At 39.0% G+C, this 27,199-nt stretch overlaps 2 protein-coding genes across 4 annotated transcripts in view; one reads left to right on the forward strand and one right to left on the reverse strand.

The window, feature by feature from the left end:
• Window positions 1–1,640: 1,640 nt before the first annotated feature.
• On the forward strand, window positions 1,641–9,159 carry cpvl (carboxypeptidase vitellogenic like). The gene is made up of 13 exons (XM_017721075.2): window positions 1,641–1,776; window positions 2,293–2,486; window positions 3,189–3,307; window positions 3,585–3,699; window positions 3,850–3,908; window positions 4,422–4,501; window positions 4,586–4,652; window positions 5,209–5,331; window positions 5,450–5,581; window positions 5,756–5,854; window positions 6,862–7,035; window positions 7,170–7,352; window positions 8,862–9,159. The coding sequence occupies exons 2-13, from the start codon at window positions 2,306–2,308 to the stop codon at window positions 8,964–8,966; spliced, it is 1,437 nt and encodes a 478-aa protein (XP_017576564.1). The 5' UTR covers window positions 1,641–1,776; window positions 2,293–2,305; the 3' UTR covers window positions 8,967–9,159.
• A 3,460-nt stretch (window positions 9,160–12,619) lies between these two features.
• creb5b (cAMP responsive element binding protein 5b) overlaps window positions 12,620–27,199 on the reverse strand; it is a 92,580-nt gene continuing 78,000 nt past the window's right edge. Inside the window, exons 9-12 of one of the 3 annotated variants that reach the window (XM_017721079.2) lie at window positions 22,610–22,924; window positions 20,634–20,861; window positions 18,791–18,899; window positions 12,620–16,608 (exon numbers count right to left, since the gene is read on the reverse strand). In XM_017721079.2, the coding sequence (XP_017576568.1) occupies window positions 16,484–16,608; window positions 18,791–18,899; window positions 20,634–20,861; window positions 22,610–22,924 (777 nt within the window). In that variant the 3' untranslated portion in view covers window positions 12,620–16,483. Of the gene's footprint in view, window positions 16,609–18,731; window positions 18,900–20,633; window positions 20,862–22,609; window positions 22,925–27,199 lie in introns of all 3 variants that reach the window. The other 2 variants (XM_037537168.1, XM_017721080.2) reach the window with 2 other exon arrangements.

The raw sequence follows: 27,199 nt of genomic DNA on the forward strand, positions 1-27,199 counted from the left end.
AGATATGTGGCACCACTGAAGGATGCAAATCAGTATATTCACAGCAGCAGCAATGGTTACATTTCTTCAGAATTCCTGTTCAAATGATTTTCATTGCATCCCATAGACCTGTGGTTGCCAACCTGGCCCTCAGGGCCCCCACATACTGTCCACATTTTTATTAAACCAACTCACAATACAGGACCCCTAAGGTGACATGGTGATCTAAGGTGTTTTATTAATAAGATCTTGCCACAAACTACTATACTGAGGCCACAAGCTAAGTTTCTCATAACTTGTGGGTTCAACATATTTATATGTGACCTCAGTACAGCAATTTGTGACTTCAATATGTTAATTTGTGACCATATCGTATTAAAAAATAATCACTTTGTCACCTTAGGAGCTTACCACATGAGAATAGGATGAAGAAAAAATGTGTACTGTCTGGGGCCCCTGAGGGCCAGATTGGGAACCATGTCCATAGACAGTTATTTAAGTCTTAAAAAATGTTGGAAAGCTCTCTTACACTTTTTTCAGAATGACCCAGTAAAAGTACTGCTGTGTCTATTACACACACTCATTATGGTACATTATGTCTCTGAGCTGGAACGTCCCGTTTACTGAGGTATATTCACAGGATACCGCGAGGCATAACTACAGAGCCCCGCTGGTGACATCCTGTAGAAATAAAAAAAACAATGCATGGCTACGATTTAGTAAGGCGTGGGAATGAGATGATTAAGTCGTGGCCATGACTCAGTAAAGCATAGGAACGAGATCGTATTGCGAATCCAAGACTTAGTAAGCCGCAATCTCGTTCCCACGCCTTACTAAGTCATGGCCATGACTTAATAATTTCATCCCTATGCCTCACTAAGTCGTGGCCATGCATTAGGATCTCGTTCCCACGTGTTAATAAGGCGTGGCCACGCATTAGTTTTATTTCTACAGGATGTCACCAGAGGGGCCCCGTACATAACTGATTGTACCCAGTAGCATTAGCTGACAGACTGCTCTTATTTTTGTCAGATCACATTTCTTAATTCGTCAGTTCATAAGAGACCGTTTCACATTAGCTGCGTCCCATTTCAGGGCCTGCGTCCTTCGGAGGCTGCATTTGAAGATCAGACTGTCCGATTTGCATGGCTCCTTCATACGAGGGCGAGAAATGTCTCCTTCCTTTCCACGGCAATGATGGATCCCTCGCCAGACAACAGAGGTTCACTGCGTGAACGTGATTCATGTAGCAGAGGAGCGAACCGCGGCTGAGGAGACACTTTTAAATGAATGTATTGGATTTAAACTCATTCGAATAGCTAATAATACAAATGTTAAAAGAATCCAGTAAATGTGGTCTGAAGTAAAACTTATGCTAAAATTTCGTTTTGTTTTAGGGAACAATGAGCAGAAAGAGAGAAGCATCTCCAGCTCACATAAATAAAAAAGAAAATCAATCAAAGGTTCTGGCTCCGTCTTTAAAGACAAACAGGAAACCCGCCGTAGGGCAGACCGTCTCGTTTCGGTTCGGTTCAGCCTTCGCGGGTCTAAGAATCCGCGTCCTTTGGAGGATCCAGCCCCTGAATTTGGACACACTGATTGTGAACTTTCAGTTCAAGCCGGAGTTGCTGATTGGTCAGCAGTGATCACATGATCCAAGTTCAGACAGCGATCATATGACTGAAGCCCGACTACAACGTGACCAACTCACCTCAGACCATCGGACCGTCTCCTTTACTCTGTTTCGAGTCTCCAACTGGGACTCGGGTGGCCCCGTGTCGAGCGTCCAGCGCCAGGGTAGGTATGGGTCTGCAGACTTGGTGAAATCATAGCATGGGTCTGCAGACTTGGTGAAATCATAGCATGTTTCTCTCTCTTTTTTTTGCTATTGGAAGAAAGCTAGCGCCAGTCGCCATTTACACAGCGGTACAGTCGGAGCGTCTGTATATTGTCATTTCTTAAATAATCTAGAAAGAAACATTGTTGTATTAACATTTCATGGTGAATAGAGCAATTAAATGCTCTTAAATTACTTAACTAGTTAAGAAGGTTTGTCCCTTCTCCTGTAATTGGGGGTGTCCTGACTGTGACGATATAATATATTATTTCGCGTTTTACTCAGAGACACGAGGCCGCTGCGCCATTCAGTGTGAATTCAACGAGCTCATGCTTTCTTATTCGGTACTGCAGAATCCGCAGGCATGCTTGGGCAAGTAGGGTCAGGCAGCTGATGGACCTGCCTGGCGATGGGAAATGGAAGCTGGTTAGTTTCTTGTAACTGCTAAGTTTTCCTATCATGTGTCCGCCCCATAGCTGAAGTTTCACAATGCCGAAGAAAACGCTGTGTCTTCTCCTTTTGGCCTGGGCTGTGGTGGAGCCAGTGAGCTCCAGGGGCTGCTCTTCATTCTTCTGTCGGAAGTCTCACCGTGTCAGTCACTCATACGGAGCAGACCCCGGAAAACCCCTCTTCCTAACCCCATATCTGGAGCAAGGAAAGATAGAGGAAGGTATGGAGCAGGGGCAGCCTCCTTGATTGAGAACAGTGAGGTGCTTTGTGAAGTTACAAGGCTGAAGTTGGTTTCTTGTTCTTATTAAAATGTTCTGTTCCACCTTAACTGGTGCAGCACTTCCATGTAACTGCTGCATCATTTAAGCTGGAGCAAAAAATGAGGAGGAGCTGGTTGGTGAATTAAAAAAACAAACAAACAAATGTTTGTTTGCAGTTGTGCACGCATGTTATCTGATGCACCCAGACCAAGACAGAAAAGGAAAATGGTGGTACAATTCAGTGATTTAATAAGACTTTCAAAAAGTTGCTATTTTAAGGTCTCAGAGTGTTCTGCTCATTAAACATGATTGCTGTGCCATTAAGAAGCTAAGAGTTATAATCAGCACAGGTCACAGTGCAGTGGCCGAGTTATAAAAGGGAACATTTTAAGGAGGCGGGGGGGGGAGTCAATAAAACTGTGGCCAGGGATGGTTTTGAACTTATAGTTATGCTTAGTTTTTACTTTGTAAGCACTCAGGGAAAAACTTTTTGAGGTATTAAAAAACTCTCATAATGATTTTTTTATTGCCATTGTTTTTATTCCTTCCCCTTCCCCTTGGGAATGGAGCAGGATTAGGAAACGCTTCCATAAATAGCAGTTAGGAGTCATTCCAACTTTCACTGTAAAAAAATAACCATAGTCTTTCTTGCTGATTTGCAGCTAGAAAGCTGAGCTTGGTGGGCCCTCTGCCTGGTGCCAATGTGAAGAGTTACTCTGGCTATCTCACCGTCAACAAGAGCTACAACAGCAACCTCTTTTTCTGGTTCTTTCCTGCACAGGTAAAGACCCAGCTCTTAGCTAAAAGTTGTATTTCACTTTGGACTCATGGTGTCATATTTACCCCTTTATGACAACTGCATTTAAGAACAAAGCAAATTGAGGGAGTCGTAGTTACCCCCGCTGATTACCCTTGCTTCATTGAATCAACACTTCAATTTGAAATCTTTGCTATTCTTGCTTGTATCATGTGTGTTTTCCACCATTTAGGTTCCTTTGTAACAGTCTGTAACTACATGTAAGTTTCTGTTTTTAGCTAATGTGAGTTTGTTTCTACAGTTTAAACCAGAAACTGCTCCAGTTCTCCTTTGGCTGCAGGGAGGCCCTGGAGGCACCTCCATGTTCGGCCTTTTTGTGGAACATGGACCCTATGTTGTGTATCAGAATCTCACATGTAAGTGCAAATTCTCAAAGGGGGAAGATGAACATAACCTGAAATAGAAAGCCATCTTACTTTGCTGCTTCCTATATCTTATGTTAATTCAAGAGGTTATATATATAATATATTAGTACGTGTGTAACACTTCTCCAATTCTGTTCCTAGTGGGCTACAGGGAAATCCCCTGGACCTCAAGATACTCAGTTCTTTACATTGACAATCCAGTAAGTGCTTACTTATATTTCCGTCTGTCCTCTGGGTTCTGTCCATGCTTAGGTACTTAAACCATAACGTGTTCATTAGGTCTTCATTGCATGCATTGTCAGAGCAATGTTTTAAAAATGTTTGATTCTCTTTCCTTGGACCTAAAATGGACGCATTAAAATTAAAACACTTCACAATTGTTTGTGCGGAGGTCCTTCTGAAGTTACCTTTCCTTGAGGCAGCAATGTATGAGAGTGTAAAGAAATGTCACATGGCGTCATATGAAAAACAGAATTTTGTAAATCTAATATGTGGAATGAAATAGAATTTCAAATTGATTTTTTTTTTTTATTGATCTTTCAATAATCACAATGCTGTGTTTTCATTTCATTTAAAATGTGTGTAACTTGGTGTTCAATTGTCATTAAATATGTATTATGTTGTTAGAAAGTGTGCAAGTTTGTGTGAAATACCTGATTTTATCGCCTCTTTTTCTGTGTCAGCTATTTGAGTAATTGTATCTGTCTCATTAGGTAGGTACTGGATGGAGTTTCACTGATGATGACAAAGGCTTTGCTACAAACCAGGATGATGTTGGCCGGGACCTGTACAAGTAAGCTGTGTCTTGCCTATAATGTGTGGTTTTCTTTTTTGATTTCAGATGTTTATGAAGCATTTTGCTGTTTTCTCTTTGTAGTGCACTGACTCAGTTCTTCCAGCTCTTCAGTGAGTTTCAGTCCAATGAGTTCTACGCCACAGGAGAGGTGAGTGAGCTCGTCTCTGATCTGCTCATACAGGAAAAATTATAGTATTCCTTTATCCATACGAGAGTAATAATGTTACTATTATTACTTCTTCAGCCAAGTACAGTGTACTGCCGTTTGTCTAAACCATACCTAATTTGCATGCATGTAATTTCTGTCAAATTCAGTTTTTGTCTTTTATTTTTTGGGAACACTTTCTGCCACTTACGTTATATGATCATCTCATTACAGATCATTTTAGAATTAGAATAAATAGAACTGGAAATCTGTTCCCATTAATATTCACATTATGAAGTGAACAGACAGCATTTTTCAACTATATATTTAACTGCTGCCTCTGTAGCATACTGTCAGGTAAGAAGACAATAATTCAGCAGGTTTGCTGTTCTTTTCTAAGCATAAGGAAATTATTATCTATGGTGCTATATGCTGCAGATGTACCAGATAGGGATTAGGTTAGAAAATGCTGGGATATTAATTTTACAGCATTTTTTCTTTCTCATATAAAGTCATGTGGCTTTGTTGCATTAGTATCTTACTTTACCTTCCTTTGTAGTCCTATGCAGGGAAATATGTACCAGCAATTGGCTACTACATCCACAAGAATAATCCCTCAGCTAAAGTGAAGATCAACTTTAAGGGAGTGGCTATTGGGGATGGTCTGTGTGACCCTGAGCTGGTGAGTGGGCAGAGCCTTTAAAGACAATCTTGTTTTAAATATGTGTTGGTGACTGTATGAACACAGAAATTCAAATGAATAAAAATATCCTTCCTCTCCCAACTCCACCCCCCGTCAGATGATGGGTGGCTATGCTGATTTCCTGTATCAGACAGGCATGGTAGACGAGCAGCAGAGGCTATATGTGAAGATGCAGACAGATGCTGGCGTCAGACTGATCCAGCAGCAGAGGTGGATAGAAGCCTTTGAGGTATGCTTGATACTGTGGTGTGTCTGTATTTTTCTCATTGCATGCTTTGTGCTGCTTGTAAAAGAGAAGCCTTCATGTAAACAGCTGTAAGATTATTGCCTCCAAAGAAAAGGACCTGTGTTTGTATGTTGTTGCTTCTTAGTTCCATAATTATATGTCTGCTCTCTCCTCTAGGTTTTTGACAGCTTACTGAATGGAGACCTTGTCCCTTATCCATCATTCTTCCAAAACGCTACTGGTTGCACTAACTACTTCAACTATATGCAGTGCCAGGTACTGAGACACTTTGTTTTTGCTTTGATGCTTACATATTTCGAGAAATGTGAGGTGTCAGATTAGAACGAAATCTCACAAAATGTTGCTTTGGATGGCTCCTGACATTGTCAGATGTGTGCCAGGAATAAATACCTGTGCTAACATGTTTTTTAGAGATTTTAACTATTTGCAATTTGCAAACATCCAGCTGTTACAAATCTGTCTAACTGACTGTGTGCATGTTCATACATTAGCGCAGATATAACTGGTACATCCATTTGTTTATGGCATGCATTTTCTTTACATTATGGTTTAGATATTATATTGCATCTTATCAGGTCTGTACTCAGAGTACTAGTACTAGTTGAAGAATTCTTTGTATCTCTATGTATTCGGTATGTATTTGTTGCTATTGGACTTTGTGAATTTTTATATATACAGTATTTATTATACACAATACTTGCGAAAAGCCATCCAAAAATGGCTTAAAATGGCTTATCTTGACAGTAAAAGTGTTTTTGCCAGTGAAAAACACCATAACATTAGAATAAACACAAATAAACATAATTACAGTTAAATGTAACATTTAAAAAAAAAGTTATTAGTACAGCGGTTAGATTTGTTGGTTAATGTGTTGGTTAGAATACAGTTGGAAGAACACAGGTTTGGTCCTTGCACTCCAGTCATCACATGCATTTGTTAAATTCCATAAGTGCCACCTGATTTAATTTATTGAAGGACTGTTCAGCTGAAGCAGGTATTGTATAATAACTTTGTTGTCTGGGCTCCCCTGACATTGTATAGCTAACACACTGACACACATAAAATTACCATGTATTGTTTCTTTGTTTTTGTATTTATTGTAATATTGTTAAGTTTTCTTGCTTGTTTTTTTTTTTTTTTTTTATTTAAAGAAATTAGTACTTACTGGACAATTGGCTTTGTCTCATTAATACATGTCTAAGACTTTTGCACACCCTGCCATCATTCACTGTCTGATCTATGTTCTTATGTGTCTTTCACAGGAGCCTGTGGATCAAGAGTACTTTAGCAAGTTTGTGAATTTGCCAACAGTAAGAAGCTCCATCCATGTTGGAAACCTAACATTCAATGATGGCTCTGAGGTAGAGAAACACCTGCTCCAGGATGTCATGAAGTCCATCAAACCCTGGCTGGGTATCCTCATGGACAACTACAGAGTGAGAGTAGTTCTACTTTTGGGTGATGCAGAAATGTAGTGTTTCATTTACACTTACAGTGAACATGCAGTGCCTTGCAGTGCTTCTAGATTCTGTAATGCAGAGGAAAGTGACTGCCATCTCTCTGTGTGTAGGTGCTAATCTACAGTGGGCAGCTGGATGTGATTGTGGCAGCTCCACTGACTGAGAGATTCCTGCCCACAGTGAATTGGACTGGGGCTGACGCGTACAAAACTGCTGAACGCTTTCACTGGAAGGTCCGCCCCAGTGACAAGGAGGTAGCAGGCTACGTCCGGCAAGTAGAAGAATTCTACCAGGTGAGCAAGAGATGGTTCCAGAAAACCTCTTGAAGGGGTGATTCAGAGCTATAATTCTCAAATAATCATTCGTTTTGATAATGTCTTGTTGAATACTAGGGATGGGTATTTTCACAGTTTGGGCTCAAATAAAAGAATTATACATGCTTTATATGGATGTCATGATACGTGTAGTAATATTTAGTTTTTCAGTATCAGGGTCTCAAAATGATACACACTGTGAATACAGTTAGATTTCATGTTATAAAATGTCATAGCAGGAATAATTTCTATAGTTGCTATTTAACCTCAGAAAGTGGTACCCACAAATGTGTAAAAAACAAAAAAAAAGAAAAACTCAACTGCACAGCTTTTGAAACTGAAAAAAAAAAAACCTGGTTCAGATGGCTGATTAGCCAAGCTGTTAGAAATGGCAAGGTTTTTCAGTAAAGTACAGTAATCTTGGGCAAAAAGTGGTTCTAAATTGCTCAACATGAAGATCAAGTACCTATTCTAATGTCTAATATGTTAACCCATTTGAGAAGACATCACCCAAATGTGTCAGTTACTAGAGAGAGGGGATAATGCAAAGCTAAGGTTAGCCAGCTCAAATTTTCCCTTCCACCTTGAATAGAGCAGCAGTTATGTGTAAAATGTGGAACAGAACATTTGAGTAAGAAGAGGCGAATAGGAAGCCAACTTTGGTCTGTGGACAAAACACAACACCAAGCAGCTACTTCCCCTCACAGGATTCAAGCAGCTGTTAAATGCTGATTCTACATGGTCGAAACGAATAACTCCCTCTGTTAATGGTTACTGATCTGTGCCTCCGTCTGGTTGTGGAGTCCTCCTCTATCTGGTTGTCCATAGTTGGCTTGGGGTGATTGAGCCGTGTTAGACCATCCCCTCTCACACTCCTTTTAGTCAGAAGGTGAAATCCACACTCTATATAGAAACAGAAGATCAGATTGTAAACGAACATGTAATACTCATTTCATTTAATACTGACTATTTATATTTACTTTTATATCAATATTGCACTGTTTTATATTGTTGAAATGCAGCAAGTTTTATTTGTGTAGCATGAGGTGTGATCCATATTTAATGGATCAGTTTATACAGTGATTCATCCTTTATTTTAGGCCATGTGATTTGACATGTTCACTGTAGAAATTTATCTTTTGTTTAATAATTTCATGTGTTATTCAGTTTAGATGTTGCTATTTCACTCAACATTAGATACAATGTCGACTGCTTATCACAAAGGTTTTTGCAGTTCTACAAAAAAAAGCATCCAGATAATTCCATTTCTTTTGTTTCATTTCAAAATTCATGCAATTCAAGCACTAGATTAAGGAAATGAACACTGACATGAATTTGAACATTAATGTATTTGCATAAAAACTTTAATGTTGTTAGTGTAACTTTGCCATTATATTACCTCTTTGTGTTTGTGCTTTGCATTTATGCTTAGTGAATTGATGAGCTTGAGTATCTCATGTCTCATATGCCCGTTTCCATTTTTTCTAGGTAATTGTTAGAGGTGGGGGACACATTTTGCCTTATGACCAGCCAGAGAGGTCTTTTGACATGATTGACAGATTCCTGTCCACAAAGGGATTTCTGTCTGTCTGATGTTCTCCACATAGACTTTGGATGTTTTAATCACCCTGTCTGGGATTCTTTTGCAGCAGTGACTGTTTATTCCTGTGACTGATAACTGCCACTGAATGAATCAGAGTTCAGTGTATGTATATTTGGCAACTTACAGATTTTGTTTTTGTTGTACTTGATAAGTTTTTTGATTAAAGCAAAATTTTAACTAAAACATGCTGTGTGCTTTTAATTTAAGCTCCCACGTGGTGCATTTAAGTAAGTATACATTTGAATCCTGACACTAGGATTAAAGTTTAATTGCATTATTATACCAAAAAAGTATTTCAGAAAGATTATGTCCAAAAACATCTTCACTGGTTAGTGTTGATGCCTCTGTGGGCCTGTACCAAATGGCACCAAGTGTACCAAGTGTGCATTTGGGACAGGATCCCATGACATAATGACAGGTGTTACATATGAATTGAAATAGTTATCAGGCTTTCTCTGATTTTAAGTAAGCTAATTGCAGTCATTGCATCAATAATGGCTCTCTATAGTTGAATGTGCAGTGCAGTGACGGTGTACATTGAGAAAGGAATGCATGTGAGCTCCCTTGATTATCCTCTCTGCTATACTGATCAGGCAACTATACACCAGTCCACTGATCCAATCTTTGAGGTATTGCAAATGGAGTCTGCCTCGATGCAGGCTTTACTAAGAGGCAAGTGAGCGCAACGTTGAATCCCAAAATGAAATGGCCATATGGACCTTACAAATAAGTTGTGTTCATGCACAAATGAGGTGTGCAACGGCCAGCATAGCTGCAGTAAAACTACATTTTGTTCAACAGAAGAAGCAGTGGTAGTTAAACCATAATGTGCTGCCATCCAGTGGTTTAGTGCAGTTATTCAGCAGTCTCTCAGTGCGGATTCTAAAGCTGTGCCAAAACTTGAACTGGAATTGTAGACTTCCTATTCAGTTAAAAGTTAATGGCGAATCTGTAACTCTACTTTGTAACTTTCATTGTTTGTGCTTGAAATGAAAAAGTTGTCAAAAGTAGCTAAATTCCTTAATTTATCAGATAAAGTAATTAGTTACATTTACTCAGTTACATATTAGTAAGTAAAATATTTAATGAATGTATTTTTTAATGAGTATTTTCAATTTACAATACTTTTCCATCTGTTCAAGTTTATGTATTTTTTGGAGTGGTGGTGGTGGAGGGGGGTGATAAGATTTCATTGTTAGGCTACGTTAACTTCAGTACAAAACTAAAGAAGCAGAATCTAGCCAGAAAAACCATGTCTCAGCTAATCAACATTTAAGATAAAAAGAAACCGGTATAAATTTGATTCACATTCTTAAATAAACCTAAAACTTTTTTAAACCAGTTTTTAAGCTAAATCATTAATCAAATCAAATCAAATTTATTTGTATAGCGCTTTTTACAACGGATGTTGTCACAAAGCAGCTTTCCGGAATTTCGGAAAAGACAAAGTTTCAACAGGACTGTAAGAATGTACAGAAACACCCTGGTGGGCAAGCCAGGGGCAACAGTGGCAAGGAAAAACTCCCTCAGAACTGAGGAAGAAACCTTGGGAGGAACCAGGGTCACCAGGGGGGACCCATCCTCCTCTGGTCAAACTACCTACAAGTGATTATACTACTAATATTAATAGCAGTAATATTGGTATTAGGAATAAGAACATCAGCGTAGGGTGGGCAGCTCGTCCAAGGCAGGTGGTGGCAGCTGGGGCGTGGGCAGCTGGTCTGAAGTGGGCAGCAGGAGGGCTCAGCAGTCAGTCGTCCTTCAGTGTCCAGCTGGACATATGGGTGATTGTATAATCGGAAAGAAAGCAGGGAGATGGAATTAGTTTTATTCTATCCGTTTGTACATAAACAGGGAATGTAAACATTTCCAGAGGGCTAACGACTCCGGCAGATCTGACTATGACAGCTTAACTAAAAGGAGAAAACCAGAAGGACACACAGACATGAGAGCACTCTGAAACAGTTTGGCATCCCTCCGCTCCACCGTCCACAAACCTGAGTGACCACGTGCGAGATTAATTGCATTTCCCCCATATCTCCTGCAGGGGGCAATAATACACAGTAAAATAATAATTACAAAGAAGCTGATGAGAAGTCACTGGGTGTATGTAGCCTAAAAACTAGAACATTTAAACTCTCTGTATCAGTAGCGCTGATAAATCATGGGTGTATTGGGCATTTGGACTTAAGTGCACGATGTGTAAGAAAACTGAACATGTTTATTACCATCAACATAAGACAAAGCAATCAGTGAACTTTGTCTGTGTTTACTCTTTGTACAGCTCCATGAAAATGTCTCTGAACTCCTGGCACTAAGTGAAGGTCTGCATAATTGCCTCCTAAAATATTAAATCATTTTCATAATAATTTTCACATCATAATAAAAAAAGACATCTTTTAAGAATATTGCAGATTTAATGAGCCTAATTCCAGTGTCCTGGATATTGAACAGTGAGACTTATTGAAATCACTAAAAACCAGTATTATCCCCAAATGTATATAACACAATCAACTGTCACTGAATAAACATACGATTCCATGTTTAATAAAATAAACAAAAATCTTGAATGATTGTTTTGTCATGCGGAAGAGTATTACACTAATCAAAGCATAATGTACTACACTGACTACACAAACATCCAGATTACTGGACATTACTGTTGATCTCAAAATTTGTGTATGTAGAAATCAGTGTATTATTCCCTTTTTTAATTAAAAAAAAGGCCCTTCTCCCTTTAAATCAGATCATTCAGAAACAGTGTTTGATTTGACTTTGAGGCAGGGGGTGTCAATCTCGCCAGCTGCCATGTTTGTTTTTGTTTAAGACAAGATGAAAAAGAAAACATATTACATGATCAACTAATAAAAAACACAAAGTAGAAACACATAAAGCTGAGTGTGGCGACAGACCCGCTTCTGTAGAGCTACAATACCTACTGCAGGCGCTGTTGGGAATAAGTTGGGAATAAGAACACTGTTGAAACTTTCTTTGAGTTTCATAAAGAAAACTTCATTCCACACATTCTTTCAAATCTCTGATGAACGTGTCACTAATAAACTATGATGATTACATCACATGAGCCTTGGAACACCACACAAGAACACTGTGGAGTAATGGAGCACCATCAGAAAGAACAAACACACCAAGCAAGCCAAAAATGTCCCATAATGACAAGCTCTAAGGCTATCAGGAGGTTTCAAAGTATGTGTGTGCTTTAGCTGGTGAATTATGAATATAGTTGATAAATATTGTCAAATATCAATCTATATTTGACTGCATTCAGTCACAAGAGCATTAGTGAGGTAGTGAGTTCCATGACTCCATGTTCTTGTGAATGTTCTTGAACACATATGATAAATAATCATCAGATTATTTCTACAACTCACTGAAAAAAATAATTATATGATAGATCATTACTATATTTTAAATATGTATATGGTTAAAATAAGAGCTAAATTTCTATAAGTTTTAATTTGGAAAACCATTTTTTTAATTGCTTACACAAACAACACAACATTCTATGCTACTGAGGAAACACTACACAGTAATAACTGATTCAGCAATGCACAGTAATAAACAAGGTGCTCCATTTATCTCTATTTAGAGTCTCCTCCAGTAAATGAAACTTGAGCTCACGTTGTTACTGAACAAGTGCTTTATTTCCATACTGTAATATAGCTGCTGTGATCTCACATCTGTACATATGCATGAACAAACAAATGAACAAACACAAACATTCAAGGCATTAATGAACATATATAAAATGTACAAAGTTATGCAAGCTTGTCTGAATTCATGATTTGTAATAAACAATGAAGGTTTAAGCGCAGAAATGAACAGACGTACATTTGAAGACTGCAAGTGCTACGCGAACATTATTTACAAACATGTACCAAGCATTTACTCCTTTCGAAAAGAAAGGTGGTTGCATTACATGAGCAAGATTACAGAAATTAATGAGAATCTATACAATATTTATAGTTTTATGTTTCAAATGATACATTTATACTTTTATTAATGTGTACTCAGTCCACCACCTCACAAAAGAAAAGTAACACGCGCACACATGCACACATAAACGCAAGCATACTTGCACACAGTTTTCCCTCTCTTGCCTCAGAATGTGAATACAAAAAGACAAATCTATCTGCTCATATTAAAAAGGACCAATGTCCTGCTGTTAAAACAGAGTTGAGATTAAACATGTAATATTTTTCTGAGAGCACTGTTACAGATTATTCCAGTTGAATGTTTGCTCTCTGCTTCCGACGTTAACACAGTCTGGTGTTGTTTGCAAAGAAAAGACAAAGACAAAATATGGCAGGACTTCTGACAGTTGTTTAACTTTGCTACTCCAGGATAGCTTGAGATCCAAGCAGTGCTAATTGTATCCAATAACAACCATATGGTCCTCCATGGAGACCCATTTCAATCTCCAGTAAAACCTGTTTTCCATTCTGGAGAATGTGAAGGTAAAGAGTGAGAATTTTTGCAGAAGTATCACATTTATTTTTTTATTCTGGCATAGGATGGCAATAGTGGCCAACTTGGTAGCTCACTGGCTTACTATCCAGAAGTTAGAGTGCAGTAATGAAAATCACACTGAGATGACACCAAAGTAGCAGGTTCCCACTCAGCTGTAACCATAATCACAGAATGAAACCCCAATCCCCTTATTTCAAAGCTACATGTGGCAGGTGCTGGTTTAAGCTACATAGTTTAATGGTTAGATTGGGGAAACTGCAGAAACTGATCAAATATAGTGGATGAAGTTTAACACTCAGTACAAAACTCTGTCCTGTTTTCACTTTATTACCATCAGCTACATTCACAGTGTGAATAAAAAACAAGTTACCTACAAACTTTTGCAGATAGAAAGACAGATCTCTGAAATGTTTTAAAGCTATAAGCATCTGTCTGAGCCAGTCTGTTCCAAGATGTGAGGCCAAAGGATGAGAATCAAGCTGGATGTTCCATTTTGTTCTAGTAGGATAACTCATTAAGGGTCATTTTGTTTATTTTTAGAGGGTTGGTGGGGAGGTGGGGGGGGCTACAAAAGGCTGTGGTGCCATTGTTTCCAGAGGACGACAGTGGCTGTCTCTCGCTGGTGTGGGAACAGAATAATCGCTGAGTCTTCAATATGGCTATTCCATCCTCTGCTGGACTCACAGAGGTAAAAAGTGCATAGACAGCTACATGATTTCTCCTCTCAATGTGGAGGTTGGTTAGCATACTCCTGTTCCGGACATAGTGCTGTGTCGAAAGGCAAAGGGAATCAACATGTTCCGTTTAGGAGGGGGGAATTGTCCTCAGTGAGCCGTGAGATGCGTGGAACAGAGTTTGGAGCTTAGCTGCTGGAAGAAAGGCCCTTTTTCTTGCTGAATGGGGGTTTTGGAAGATTTCTTCTCCTTACATGAGCAAACAAGACTTAGTCCACGTTTGGCCATGGAAGCCTGAGAAAACTCAAAGAAGATCAAGGTGCTCTCATCACAGGCCTCCATGGTCTGGAGATATAAGCCAATGTCCATCAACCCCAAAATGAATCCCTGAACCTCAATGCAACCATGCAATTAGTCTAAACATTTACAAAAGAGGCTAAAAATGTCTCAAAGCTTCAACACTACTACCTGATTGGAAAATAATAAACAGAATAATGCATTAATGTGTTAATAATGACTGACATTCTTCTGTATATGTGTAAGACACAGAATAGTTCAGGCACATTGTGAGATTTGGAAAGCATAGTATAAACAGGTACCTGTTTAGAAATAGTAAAATGCTACATTCTTTTAGAGGCAGACAACTGAACTAAACCACTAGATTATAAGTCAAAGTTAAAGGGAGCCAGCTAATAGATGCGACCTCATCAGGGCTTCAAGCCCTATTCAGCCACTTAAAGCCACGACGGCCAGCTACGGGTCTTTGACTATGCAATCCTGAGGTAAAGAGGTCCTTTGCACAAACATCCCAAAACAAGAACACAAAGGTCAAAAAAAGTTTGATATTGGAATGTCCTTATAGTAAGAATGAGCTGCTAGCTATTCAGATTTCCAGTGCAGCAGCACATTTCCAGAACCTCTTATAGACCTCTACAGAATCTGCTATAGACTCCTACAGAATCTTCTTTAGACTTCTACTGAGGTTTTGCTTGGTCCATGTAAGGCAGAGCTGCTCATGCGCTTTCCTGCACACGCAGGGGTCTCAATCCAGACACCAGCGTTATCAGCATCTTTTGGGGTCAAATACTGAATGATGGCCAGAGGGAGACTCTTACTTGAAGACAAAGTAGGAAACTGAACAAGCTTCTTGGCCTTTGTGTTCATTAAGGTTTCCCCCAAATCTCTAGTTGTTAAAGTGACATTCAGACTAGGCTGGATGCAAGTGCAGGTCCAGGAATGGGCAGCTCAGAGACAGACTCTTCTGGCCATGCTCAGAGCTGTAAATCCATACATAGATTTTGTAGAGTGTTTAGTGGAGCTACACCAACTGGACAATGACCAAGCTGACCTAGACAGACATTGATTGCTGGTTCTCATTTTCTTCCTACAGAGAAAGCCTTCAAATCTAGAAGTTTAAGCAAACAGAGATGTCTGCAGGGGGGCATAATGCTAGAGCAGTGAATTTATCCACTCTGGGCATGACCAGAAATCTAACGCATGATCAACAAGGCAAGAGCTCAGACTCACTCACCACTTCATATAAATGACTGATCATACCAGGTTAATAAACAGAGTAGTGCCTATGAAGAAATCCCTTTCAAATGATGGAGGCTTGCTGCTTTAACAAATAACTTATCAAAGTTGAAAGCAGCAGAGCCAAACAACAGCTAAGAGAAAAAACACTGCAGTGAGATGATTAATTGATTCGGGTAAATGTAAAGACAGGCACAATATTGAGTATACGTCAGAGAGATGTATATTGCTTCCATCTAGCATTATTTACAATGCATAATGGCTTATTAATTAGGCAACTTTCTTAGCTCATTGCTTTGGAGATCAGAAGGGGGATCAAAGAAAAGATCAAAAAGGGGATAGAAGAATAATTATTATGAATCCTTAGTAGAAAAGTTCAGAAGAAACAGCTTTGTTTTGGCATTACAGTTCAGAGCAAAGAGATAGCACACATCATGGCTACAATCAGACTGTGTTGCATAAGTGTGAAGGCAGTAGTATTTGACAAAGGGCCAGTCAGTGAATCAGTAAAACATACAGAAATGCAGGAGCCTCTGAGCTCCATCTTCTTCTGTGAAACCACGGCAACCCCTCCATTCTGTACCTAATGACTGAACATGTTGCAAGTCGTGCTACCAGCTCAGCACTGGATGAATCTGGAAGCTAGTTCCAAATGATAAAAAAGGACAAAAACGAAACATGAGATTTTACTTGTACTAAACACATATGGAAGAAAGAGTTGCCGCAGAGGCACAGAGCTGTGCGTCTGTTTGTGGAGCTCATGGTGCAGCTGTTAAGAGTGTCCACTGCTGGGGCTTGTCCAGGTCGTGTCTCTAGTGGATAGGGTTGATGTCTGTGCGGTGATTGGGCGCAGTGCTGGAGGTGGTGATGGTGTTGTGCTGGATGACCTGCTGCTGGGTCACAGGAGTGGGACTTCCTGCCGGACTGCTCTCTGGACCTGAGAAACAGCAGGATATATTAGTTATTACATTATGTCCATTGTGCACATGTATGTGTATGATCATCACAGGTATAAATCTTGAGCTCACAACACTATAAAATAAATTAATGATAATAATGATAATAATTTCCTCTAATTAGGCACTAAAAATCAGTAGTTTGGTCCAGTCCATATGCTTACACATACAAAAAAGCGAAGACCACCTTTTTTTCTGGATTTGGAGTTACCTCTTCCAAGATTCAATTTGAATGTGAAAGAGCATAACACACAATTCAGAAAATGCTATGTGAAAATGTGAAAATGCCCTAAAATTAAAATGTGTAAGCAATTATCAGCGTCAAGCTCAAAGACCTTAATAATTAGGCCAAAAAAATAGAATTAACATATGAACAACTAAATGGACTAAGGTGTTCTAATGACAAATAACTGGTTTCACACTTAGGTGAGCAAGGTCTTACGTAAGGTTTTGTCCCGACAGTGAAAACATGCACCTACTCATTATAATGTTCTTTGTGTAATCATATATATAAAAAGTCACCTTATTATCTAATCATGACTCTAAATATAAAACATTCTAAACTATGGCCATATTTTGCAATGTGTTTTTAATGTATTATTTTTTAAACCATAGCAGTCCCATTACATGATAAGCCTGTTTCCTATTTGCTAATCCTACCTCTTTTTTTATATATATTTTGTTCTGTCAAAGTGCGAGAACACATTTAATGGAAAACCTCCCCATGATCTCTGTATAGATCTATACGGTGTGCTCTTATAGAATTTAAACTGACCAATTACCATCAACATCTATTCTGAAACTGATGCTCTTATAGGCATGTTTTTAAAAATGTACAATGACAATAGGCTGTGAAATGTCTGCTGCACTGTTAAAGGTGCAGTAGAAAACCTCTGCATTTTGCACTAGGCTGTTAACACATGATAACATTGGCTCGTGGTCACAGATGGCATTGCTGGGATTCAAACTCAAATTCAAACAATGACGGAGTGAATCTTTACTTTGCACCACTCAGGAGTGTAATCCTGGTGCAGGTGTTATTTTAATGATACTGACTGTTATTCTATGGGGTATTTCTGCAAACTGACACTGAAATAAACATTTGCTGTGAATGATCTGTCATCGACTGTTTTATAACTGAATTAACTATCAAATGAAGATGTTACAAAAAGGGTTCAAGAATTTTATATAGACAGCAATTAACTGTAATAATGCTTCAGCTGTAACTGTGCTACCATGTGATTTGCCCAAATGAATGTACAGAAACATTTAAATGAGTAGGTGAGTAACATCAGCAGCACAGTAAGCACATAAACATCACTCATCCAAAAAACTTTTTTTTTTTATAAACAGATTTGTATTTATGGATTGGCTGCCATCTGTAAAAACAAATAAAAAGTAATAAATCATATTAATCCCTGTTAAATTTGTAACTGTTGTGACATACTGGAGAAATTAATGTAGTTTCTGAGATATATAAGGATATCTAATATGAGCTTCATAAGTAATGTAGAAAAACAAACAAAATTACAAATGAATACTGTCAATTAACATCAACCGACAGCAATATGAACAGCAAAATGCTTTTTCCATCTACATTTTATTTCTGTATTTCACAGTATGAACTGTCATTTTCTGTATTTTCACATACAGTTTCACATATTATTAAAACACAGCAATATTCATATTCAATTTTTGACTTTGAGTATCACATCTTCAGTGGATTCTTCTTAATATTGGTGGGATAATGATACATCCCTTGGGAAATCTAAGCCTATTAAGGCTGCCATGGTTTAAAAAATCAGTGAGAGTTCTCTTCACAGCATATGCCAAACTATCATATCCAAGCAACACTGACTTTGTGTATCTATGCCTTAAAATAGCCATAGTTTCTTATATTTCTGTTTTGTTCTTTCTGTTCCTGACTGGAGACGTAAAGGGGTCTTTCCCTGACTGAGAAAAAGAGCATGTTTTTCCATTCAGAATAAAAGCAGGGAGGGGTTGCCTGTATACATGAGGAAATGTCATAAGTATCCATATCACTGGGTGCGTCCCTGCGTGTGCATGTGTCTGTACCAAAAATAGACTCAACAATATACATCACCCATTAAGTAGTGTCCCCTCTGGCCAAGTGTGAGTGTGTCTGAGAGGTGCTGGACTCACTGAGGTAACCTTGCGACTCTTTCTGCATGGCCGTGATGGGACAGTCTTTGTGGGTCAGCAGAAGCTGCTTGAGCTGAGTCACCTCATTCTTCAGCATGGTCACCTCATTCTGCCAACAACATAAACATCAAAAGCCACTTCAGACATCTCTCACAGAAAGGACATTATAAAGAGTGTGCTGGTGTGTTAGCTACAAATATACTACAGCATAGTGCAAAAAGGGAATACTTCTTGATTCATAAACATCACAGTTTTAATTTTTTGTTATTTTATATACAATAATAATAATAACAATTATACAATGTGCATTTAAGCATTACAAACAATTCACCAAAAGTTTTTTTTTTTATGTTTTATTCAAGAAGAATTCAATACAATGACAAAAAAACACATGATTTTTTTGTCAGGTTATCTGCTTTCAGATTTGATCTGTATTCTCAGTCATTTAAAATTCATCTGCAGCTCTGTTCATTATTCTGGACACATCTAAAATTTATTTTTACTTAATCTTTTTAAAGCTTCTTTTACAGCTTCTCTATGAATGGTGTGAAACCTGTGAAATTACACAGGACTTGCATGTTAGAATAATTTTATACATTTATCTGCAACTTAATTGCATACTGAAAACAATGATTTTAAACCTTTGAACAGTAGTCTATAGCAATAAAATCTCATCTGCATGTAAGTGCACAGTGCATCCATATCAAAGAAAAAATAAAAAAATAGATAAGTAAATAAATAAATTGTTATGTTATGTACTTTATTGGTCCTACAAGGGAAATGTCATTTTGCTGCATAAATATGCCCAATCTGAGAGCAGCACAGCGTCGTCAGCAGAGCAGCGCCACCTGGGGCATTGGGGTGTTAAGTGTCAGGTATACATAGTTAGTTGCAGGACTTGAACCCATAACTGTTGGGTTGATGGCTCGCTTCTCCTACCACTAGCGTACCGGCCAAATTTTGCCACAAAATGCATTAAGAAATTCTTAGCCTTACGCATACTGCACCTGTAGATACATGAAATCTAAAATAATGTTTGTCTTGCACTTACTACAAAAAGATAATATCTTGGTTCCCCAATAGCTGTAACATTTTCCCATGATAATCATCATAAACAACATCTAGAACATGAACTTCTGTGGGTGTCTAGTGAAATTCACAGCAGACACATTTCATAAAAAGCCAGACTGTCTGTAGTTATGAGTCTCATTACAAAACCTCATAATGAGCTTACAGAACACTGGCTGCAATTACGCCAGCGCCGGCGTCTTATCAAGCAACGAATCTGAATATTTGATGTTCAAGAACATCTTTACTGGTTGGATAGAACCACTTCAGGGATCCTTGGCTGAAAGAAATCCTCCGTTTGACAGCCGTCACATATTGTAGAGCCGGTGTACAGTGAATGCTTTGTGAAAACCAAAGCAAGTCTAAACAATGGACTTCTATGGGAGTGCCAGGGTGTTTGGGAACATATTTTTGTCACACCCCACTCCATTATGCAGAGATGAAGGAAATCAAACAACTTAAACATGTTTTTTTCATATGGTCTGTGGAAACTTTAGATAATGAAGAATAACAAGCATAAGGATAGTGCTGTGAGGGCGGCAAGTGAAAAAAAGAGCACAGTGACTCAAGAGTTGACTCTCATGAGTGGTTATCTTAGTTGGAGGGGAGTTCAACAATGGTCATTTTTTCCCTGGGAAGTAGTGTTGACTACAGTAAGATCCTGTCAAGGCCTCATTAATCCTCTGTTCACTGTTCACATGGGTGCTTCCGACTGTACTGTAGGACCCGCGTTGGAAAGCATTGCTGTATATGAATAGGGACATAGCAGGTGTACCTGTAGCTGCATGTTGGTCTGGGTGAGCTCCTCAGCTTTCTTCTCCAGAGACATCACCCATACTTTCCTCTTCTGCCTGCAACGTGTAGCGGCTGCCCGGTTTCTCTCCAGAAACTTCCTCCGTCGCTCATCAGGGTCCTCATCCACCACCCGCCTGCGCCGACCCCCACTGGGAGGCGGAGACTGCAGTGTCTGTGTTGGCTGCATTTGCTGTGCAGCTGGAGATAACTGTAAAATAACAATGACAGAGACATATAAGAATATATAGAGAATATAAGAATCTCCTTCAGGGACAAATTAGAATTAAAGTCAGATCTAATACTATCTAATCAATGGTGTAAGAACTAATTGTTATACTGGCACAAACACTTCCATTCAAAGGTATGGAATTAATTTTTATATTAATAATTTTATTATTTTACATACAGTTATGTTTTATTTGAACTATTTGTGTTTTGAAAGCAACACAAACTTATTTAAAATATTAAATAATATATACTGTAATGTCCATTTGCAATAACAATAATAATAATGATCATAAAGTTGACATTATATTGTGTAGATGCTCACCTTGCCTTTAACTAATATTCAACTAAATATCGAATATAATACATTTGAACTTTAAGTTGAATGTAATGCATTCCTAACCATAAGACCGTTTCACCTGATTCACCAGACATCTCTGGTGAATCACAAAACTCTCAATGCCATATAACTTTCTCAGTCTTACAATCGTCTGTAACTCTGTACATCATTCTGTAAACATCTAAAATGTCTACAAAAATAATTTTACAGCTTCCTAATAATTATTTGTAACCCAGGGAGTGAAGTTACACCAGACCTTTTAGAATTTTAGAATGATTATCTGTAACTAAATTACCTTTCAATTACTAGAAACATTGAAGACTTTTCAACAGTAACATACATAACAAACGGTAACAGCAAGATTGATTGAATATTCTTGTTTCTTATATGAGTAAAACAAATTCTCTTTACACAATAAAACCTGCCATCCATCACCACAATTCCATCACTCTGTACCAGACATCCTGGCAGTCGGCCCATCGAATGTAACAAATCCCCCCAGCCCCTGAGTTCTGCAGACGGGCCACCCCACTCTCAGCCAACGGCAGCCTGTCTGGGAGGTTCCTTTAAAACAACATCTGCTCTGTTCATGTGCCCCCTCGGCCCTGTGATGGACTCGTGCATATGAGAAACAGTCTGATTTACAGGCTGCCCCACCCTCATAAAGAGGTGTCACGCCTCAGTTTTCCACCGGCCAGCTCCACTCACACTAACACCCTCAGACATCCGGTGAAACAGGCCTGCTAGCAGTGCACCATAGCCACAAAAAAGAACCTTTGACGTGGACCTGGCAGTGGCTGGTACTTGCAGTCTTCAGATCATTGCAGGTTGTGTTAGGGTGATGGAAAATGCAGCGGCTTTGATGGGTAGTGTGGATACAGGGCCACTTGTTTGGTTTAATAATACGCTACAGGCAGAACTTCTGAATCACAAAGACATGGACTGAGGTGGAAAGTTCCGCAAACAGATCAGCACAGGGGTCAAGACCTGAAATTCTTTAATTTTTCTTACAGTTATGCTTTTAAACCTTTGAACAGTAGTCTATAGCAATAAAATCTCATCTGCATCTAAGTGCACAGTGCATCCACAAACAACAAAAATGTTTATCATGGTATGAAATTTGCTCCGGGGTTATGTTTTTCAAAAGCAAATCTATCAGGTTTTAGTTTACATATCACTGATCTCTAAATCATTTTGTATTTCCAGTCTTTTTACATCTCTTTTCTTCATGAAACAAATGTTACTGTCTACTGCCTTTTAAACTAGGACTTTATAAAATTGCTACATATTTTAGTTACAGCATTAACCAACAATTTCCCCAGTTACATCTTTACCAAGAAGTTAACTGGTGTTCAGTCAGATTTTCTCCATGTGTCTTCTGTGCTGCGTACCTGAGAGGCAGCGGAGTGCATGGGCGGGTGAGGGGAGGTCTGGTGCCCATGTGCGGGGTGGAGGTGACCTGGATGAGAGTTGTGGTGCCCATGGCTCTGTGGGTGGTGGTGGCCACTCTGGGCGTGGCTGTGGTGGTGGGTGTGATGAGGGTAGCCGTGGGGCGGAGCCTGCATGTGCTGGTGAGGGTGCGAGTGCAGGTGGTGGTGGCCACTCTGCTCCTGTCGCGATGACATCATCTCCATCATGTGGCCCATTGTGTTCATGTTGCCATTGGCGATGGGGCCCGGATGGTGAGCCAAAGCAGCTTTTAGTCTCTTTAGGGAAGAACAGAGAAAAGAGAGTAACATTAGGATTAGGCGTGGGATTTTATCACAAAACCTAAGCCACGAAACAAATGTGACTTTTAGATATTTGTGATATGTTAAGTTTTACAATATGACATATTGTGATTTATTACTCTTGATTGAACTTATTCTCAAAAGAAAACATTGTTTTATCCAAGTATATGCATTGCTCATCTCACTTCAATGTTTTTGAAATGAGAACAGCATTCATAATAATATTAATAATAATAAAGTACAAATCTTCTAAAATAATGCTTAATCATAACAGAGTACAATTACTTCCACCTCTAGTTCTGAGTCTTGCCGAGTTACTCGTATTAGTATTTTCTAAGGTATTCCCGCTCCTTCTTTGACATCAAACCCAATTCTCCCAGGTGCATTATCTATTATACACTACGCTATCCAACCATTCTTAATAATGATACCATTGGCAGAAGACTTAGTTTCACTAGAATGAAGACAAAACTTTTTTCAGTACCATCTTGTGGTGCAATAAAACATTTTAATTTTCACAACATTAGAATAAATATACATAAAAATATTAACTAAATGATAAAATATAGTGCCCCCATGGGCTGATGCTATTTTTAAACTCAAAATGTGGCACAATCATGTTATGTTGATTTTTTTCTCCCATTTAAAAAAAAAACATCTTCTATTTGGCTTTGTGTATTGCTCCCAATGTCTTTCATAGCAAATACTGAGAATAACCTCTCTAATCAAAGGCACCTTTTGTCAGAATGCTATAAGGCTGCACCTGAGCTGCTACACATAAACCTCTGTTTTTTATTGAAGCGTGACCAAAACAACCTTCACAGCTGCCAGAGGGTGCAACCATGACTCATGATAGGAGAATAAATAGGATTCTTCTTCCCGAGTAAATGCACATAAAACTGAAAATACAAATACGGCTGTAATTCTTCAGCGGAGTCGCTCCCTAATATTTATACTCAGAGCACGCTAATACACATGCTCTTCGCTGCTATTTACACTGCTTCTTACATGTGCATAAACACACTCTTCCACTATCTGTCGTCACTCTCTCAGAAGGCCATCCCGGCAGGGCCCTGTTCAGTGCATGCTCTGGCACTGATGGGCCCCTGTGGGCCGTACACCACTTCCTCTCTGTCTCTTTTCTGTTGCTTTAGCCGTGTGGTCTACTTAAGAGAGTGCTCGGCTCTTGAGTTGTAAGTCAAAGTGTCTGTGTTCGGTGTGTGTTTACCTGCCTGCGCTCTCTCTCCCTGAGCTGTTTTTCTGGGCAGCTCTATAAGACAACCGAGGACTATTACCAAACCCACAAACCCAATGGTGCACTGCCAAAACGTGGCTGCCAGTGTGATCTGCTTGACAGCAAACGGAGGCAAAACAAAAAAAAGTGCATCTATGTCCATACTCATTCGCTTAGACTTTTAGTCTTGTGCTGGAAATAACAGTATTTTTAGACTGTGTTGAGACTACAGGAGTGCATACAGTATTTCCATTTAGACTGCGCAGGTAAGGTCAGTTTAAGCCCCAGTAAAAACACAGGGTGAAAAGAAACTAAGAAAAACAGAAATGTAAACATGTTCTTTTTTGTTTAAGTAAGACACCAAAGACTATAATCATAATAACAGCAAAAAGTAAAACAAGAAATCTATCACTCTCTAACGTCCAATAAACAAAACAATCATAATAAAAAAGTTACTAACTTTTCAGCATCAAGAAAAAAGCAGAAAACATAAGTAACAGAGAATTACCCACAATCCTCAACATCTAAATATAACACTGAATTTTTCAGTATTTAAGGTGTCCACTTTGCCTTTATTACAACTTCCATTCTTTTCAGAAGACTTTCAGTTTCTCAAAATCTACAGGGATATTTTCATCTCCAAAGTTTAGTTGCAGACATTGGTTGCATTTTCCACTTCTCACAATACAAATAATACCAATTACAAAGTTAGACTTTGTAGTTAAACCATTTTTTGTGTTATAGTGCAATATTTTTGTTTATTTTGATTTAGATTGGATGAATCACCAACTATGTTTAATGTTCTTTGATGTTAAGTAGGTTGTAATTAGCTTTTCAATCTCTCTCTCTCTCTCTCTCTCTCTCTCTCTCTCTCTCTCTCTCTCTTTCACTCCAGCTGCTGTCAGTCAGAGGCAGTGTCTGAAGCTGGATGTCTGCGACAGGCAGTGCATTCACTCCTCCGGCCAAGAGCTGCAGCCAGCTGGCCTGCATCAGTGCACGGCCTCATCCATCCATCCTTCCCTCCTCCCGTCCCTTCTTTTTTCCTCTCCTCTATCTTTTTTCCTCACTCTATCTCTTCCATTCTCACTACTTCAGGCTAGATGAAAAACAGAGTCGGGCACATGCCTTTTTAAATGATACCTAAAAATGACGGCTCATAAAGGGGTCTGATGCTGTTGGTCCATGGATTTAAAGTTAAAGCACATGACCCCACTTTGGACAAAATATGAATCAACAACACCAAATCAAAGTTTATACTGAACTTTTGTCACCCATCCATACACTCTTTCTTTGTTTCTCAGACACATCATGGTTGCTATTTACCAAAATAAGCCTGAATCAATTTGATAATTTCCAAGGCCTCCAACTCCAACTGCTGACAACTGCTTCATAGCCAGCTGAGGAAAGCCACTCAGAGCCTCCCAAGCTCTTTCCATTCCCACGCTTTTGGAGCTGCCAGCAGCCATCAGTGCCTCCACATGTACCTCTGCCAGCTGAATAACCACCTACCCGCCCACGTTTCACCCCTGCTCCGACCTGGCATTCATCCTTAACACTGCATCCACTAAAACTTCACCAGGACTGCAGAAAGCATCCACAATCAAACCCAAGTGTTTAAAATAACCACACAATACACTCAGAATGGATGATTTCACATCCTTGATTTCAAATCCTTAACAGCACTCTTACCAACCATACCAGCCAAACATCTCACACCTTCAACTGCCCACTAACTACTGAGCACACTGCATCCATCAAATTCCAAAGCAATCACAAATATTAATATTCACAAGACCATACATATATAAGACCAGTCTCTTTTGTTTATTTAGGAACTTGACGCTAGAACTCTGTAACTGAACATGTGAGATGTGATTAAAGGCTTTATGGACTGCTGAGTTTAAATTTGTCATTGGGATTACTCACATAATGAGAAACAGAAAATGTAACCAACTTCTAAGACTCTACTTTGAAAATATTTACAAGAAACATGGAGCCTAAGATCACCATGCCCAATGCCAAGCATTAGTTAAAGGGGTATAAAACAGTGGAGCAGTGGAACTGTGTTTTCTGGAGTGATTGATCTCCACTGAATATCTTTGGGATGAGTTGGAGTGATGTTTGTGATTCAGAATTAACCATCCAACATCAGTATCCGACCAGAAGAGTAGAAGCTGTTACTGCAGCAAAGCAGGCATAAACGTCTTACTAATACCTTTGATTTTAGAAGAAATGTTGGTTGAGTGGGGCTATGTGAAAGCTACCATTCAGAGACACCCAGAGTAATATAGAACTAGCTACATGGCAAAAAAAAACAAAAAAAAAACTTGCTATACTGAAGCTACTTCATGATTGATGCTGTCCTGGAGGCTAATTAAAATTATAATGAGATTTATAATAATGGGGCATCTGACAGGTTCTCTGCATTTGTTATTGTCTGTGTTGCTGGTTGTTAGTTTGAGATGTCTTTAAATGTTGGCTGTGTTTTATTGTGTCATACCATGAGTTATTTTGTGTGAGTTTAGTGTGTACCATAGATATTAATTGTATGGCTAGAAGTGATGACCTTCCCCACTATTCCTGCTGTAATTCAGTGGCCTTTTGTATTTTCTTTAATTAGAAAGTATTTTCTCAAGTAGAATAAATGGCTTCCTCTGGCTCCTCTTCACCACCGATGCCTCAACAAGCTTATATATTTTTTGGTCATGATGACTGATTCTGCAAAAAACTCTTAAAGGCCTCTGTTCTTACCAAACATGTGCTGCCAATAACCCTCACACTTCAAACTGCCCACTGACTAAGCACTGCTAACTACACACTCCAACAATTCCTGCCTCCTAAAGCCCATTCTCACCAGTGGCCTCTATCAGCTACCAGTATTACTCCTGAATAAACACCAGCACCTGAAAGATCCACACCACTATCCAAAAACTACTAGCTTACAGTGTAATAACTAATGACACCATAAAGTACAATACAAACCCCCAGATAACCGCACAACTCTGCAGTCAGGAACC

Source organism: Pygocentrus nattereri, chromosome 3 (assembly GCF_015220715.1).
Source record: "Pygocentrus nattereri isolate fPygNat1 chromosome 3, fPygNat1.pri, whole genome shotgun sequence".
NCBI lineage: Eukaryota > Metazoa > Chordata > Actinopteri > Characiformes > Serrasalmidae > Pygocentrus > Pygocentrus nattereri.

Excerpts from the sequence above, each read along its gene's own strand:
- cpvl (XM_017721075.2), top strand. The coding sequence starts at position 2,306 with ATGCCGAAGAAAACGCTGTGTCTTCTCCTTTTGGCCTGGGCTGTGGTG. Across the intron at positions 4,653-5,208 it reads AGTTCTACGCCACAGGAGAG|TCCTATGCAGGGAAATATGT; the intron begins GTGAGTGAGCTC and ends CTTCCTTTGTAG. Across the intron at positions 7,353-8,861 it reads AAGTAGAAGAATTCTACCAG|GTAATTGTTAGAGGTGGGGG; the intron begins GTGAGCAAGAGA and ends CATTTTTTCTAG.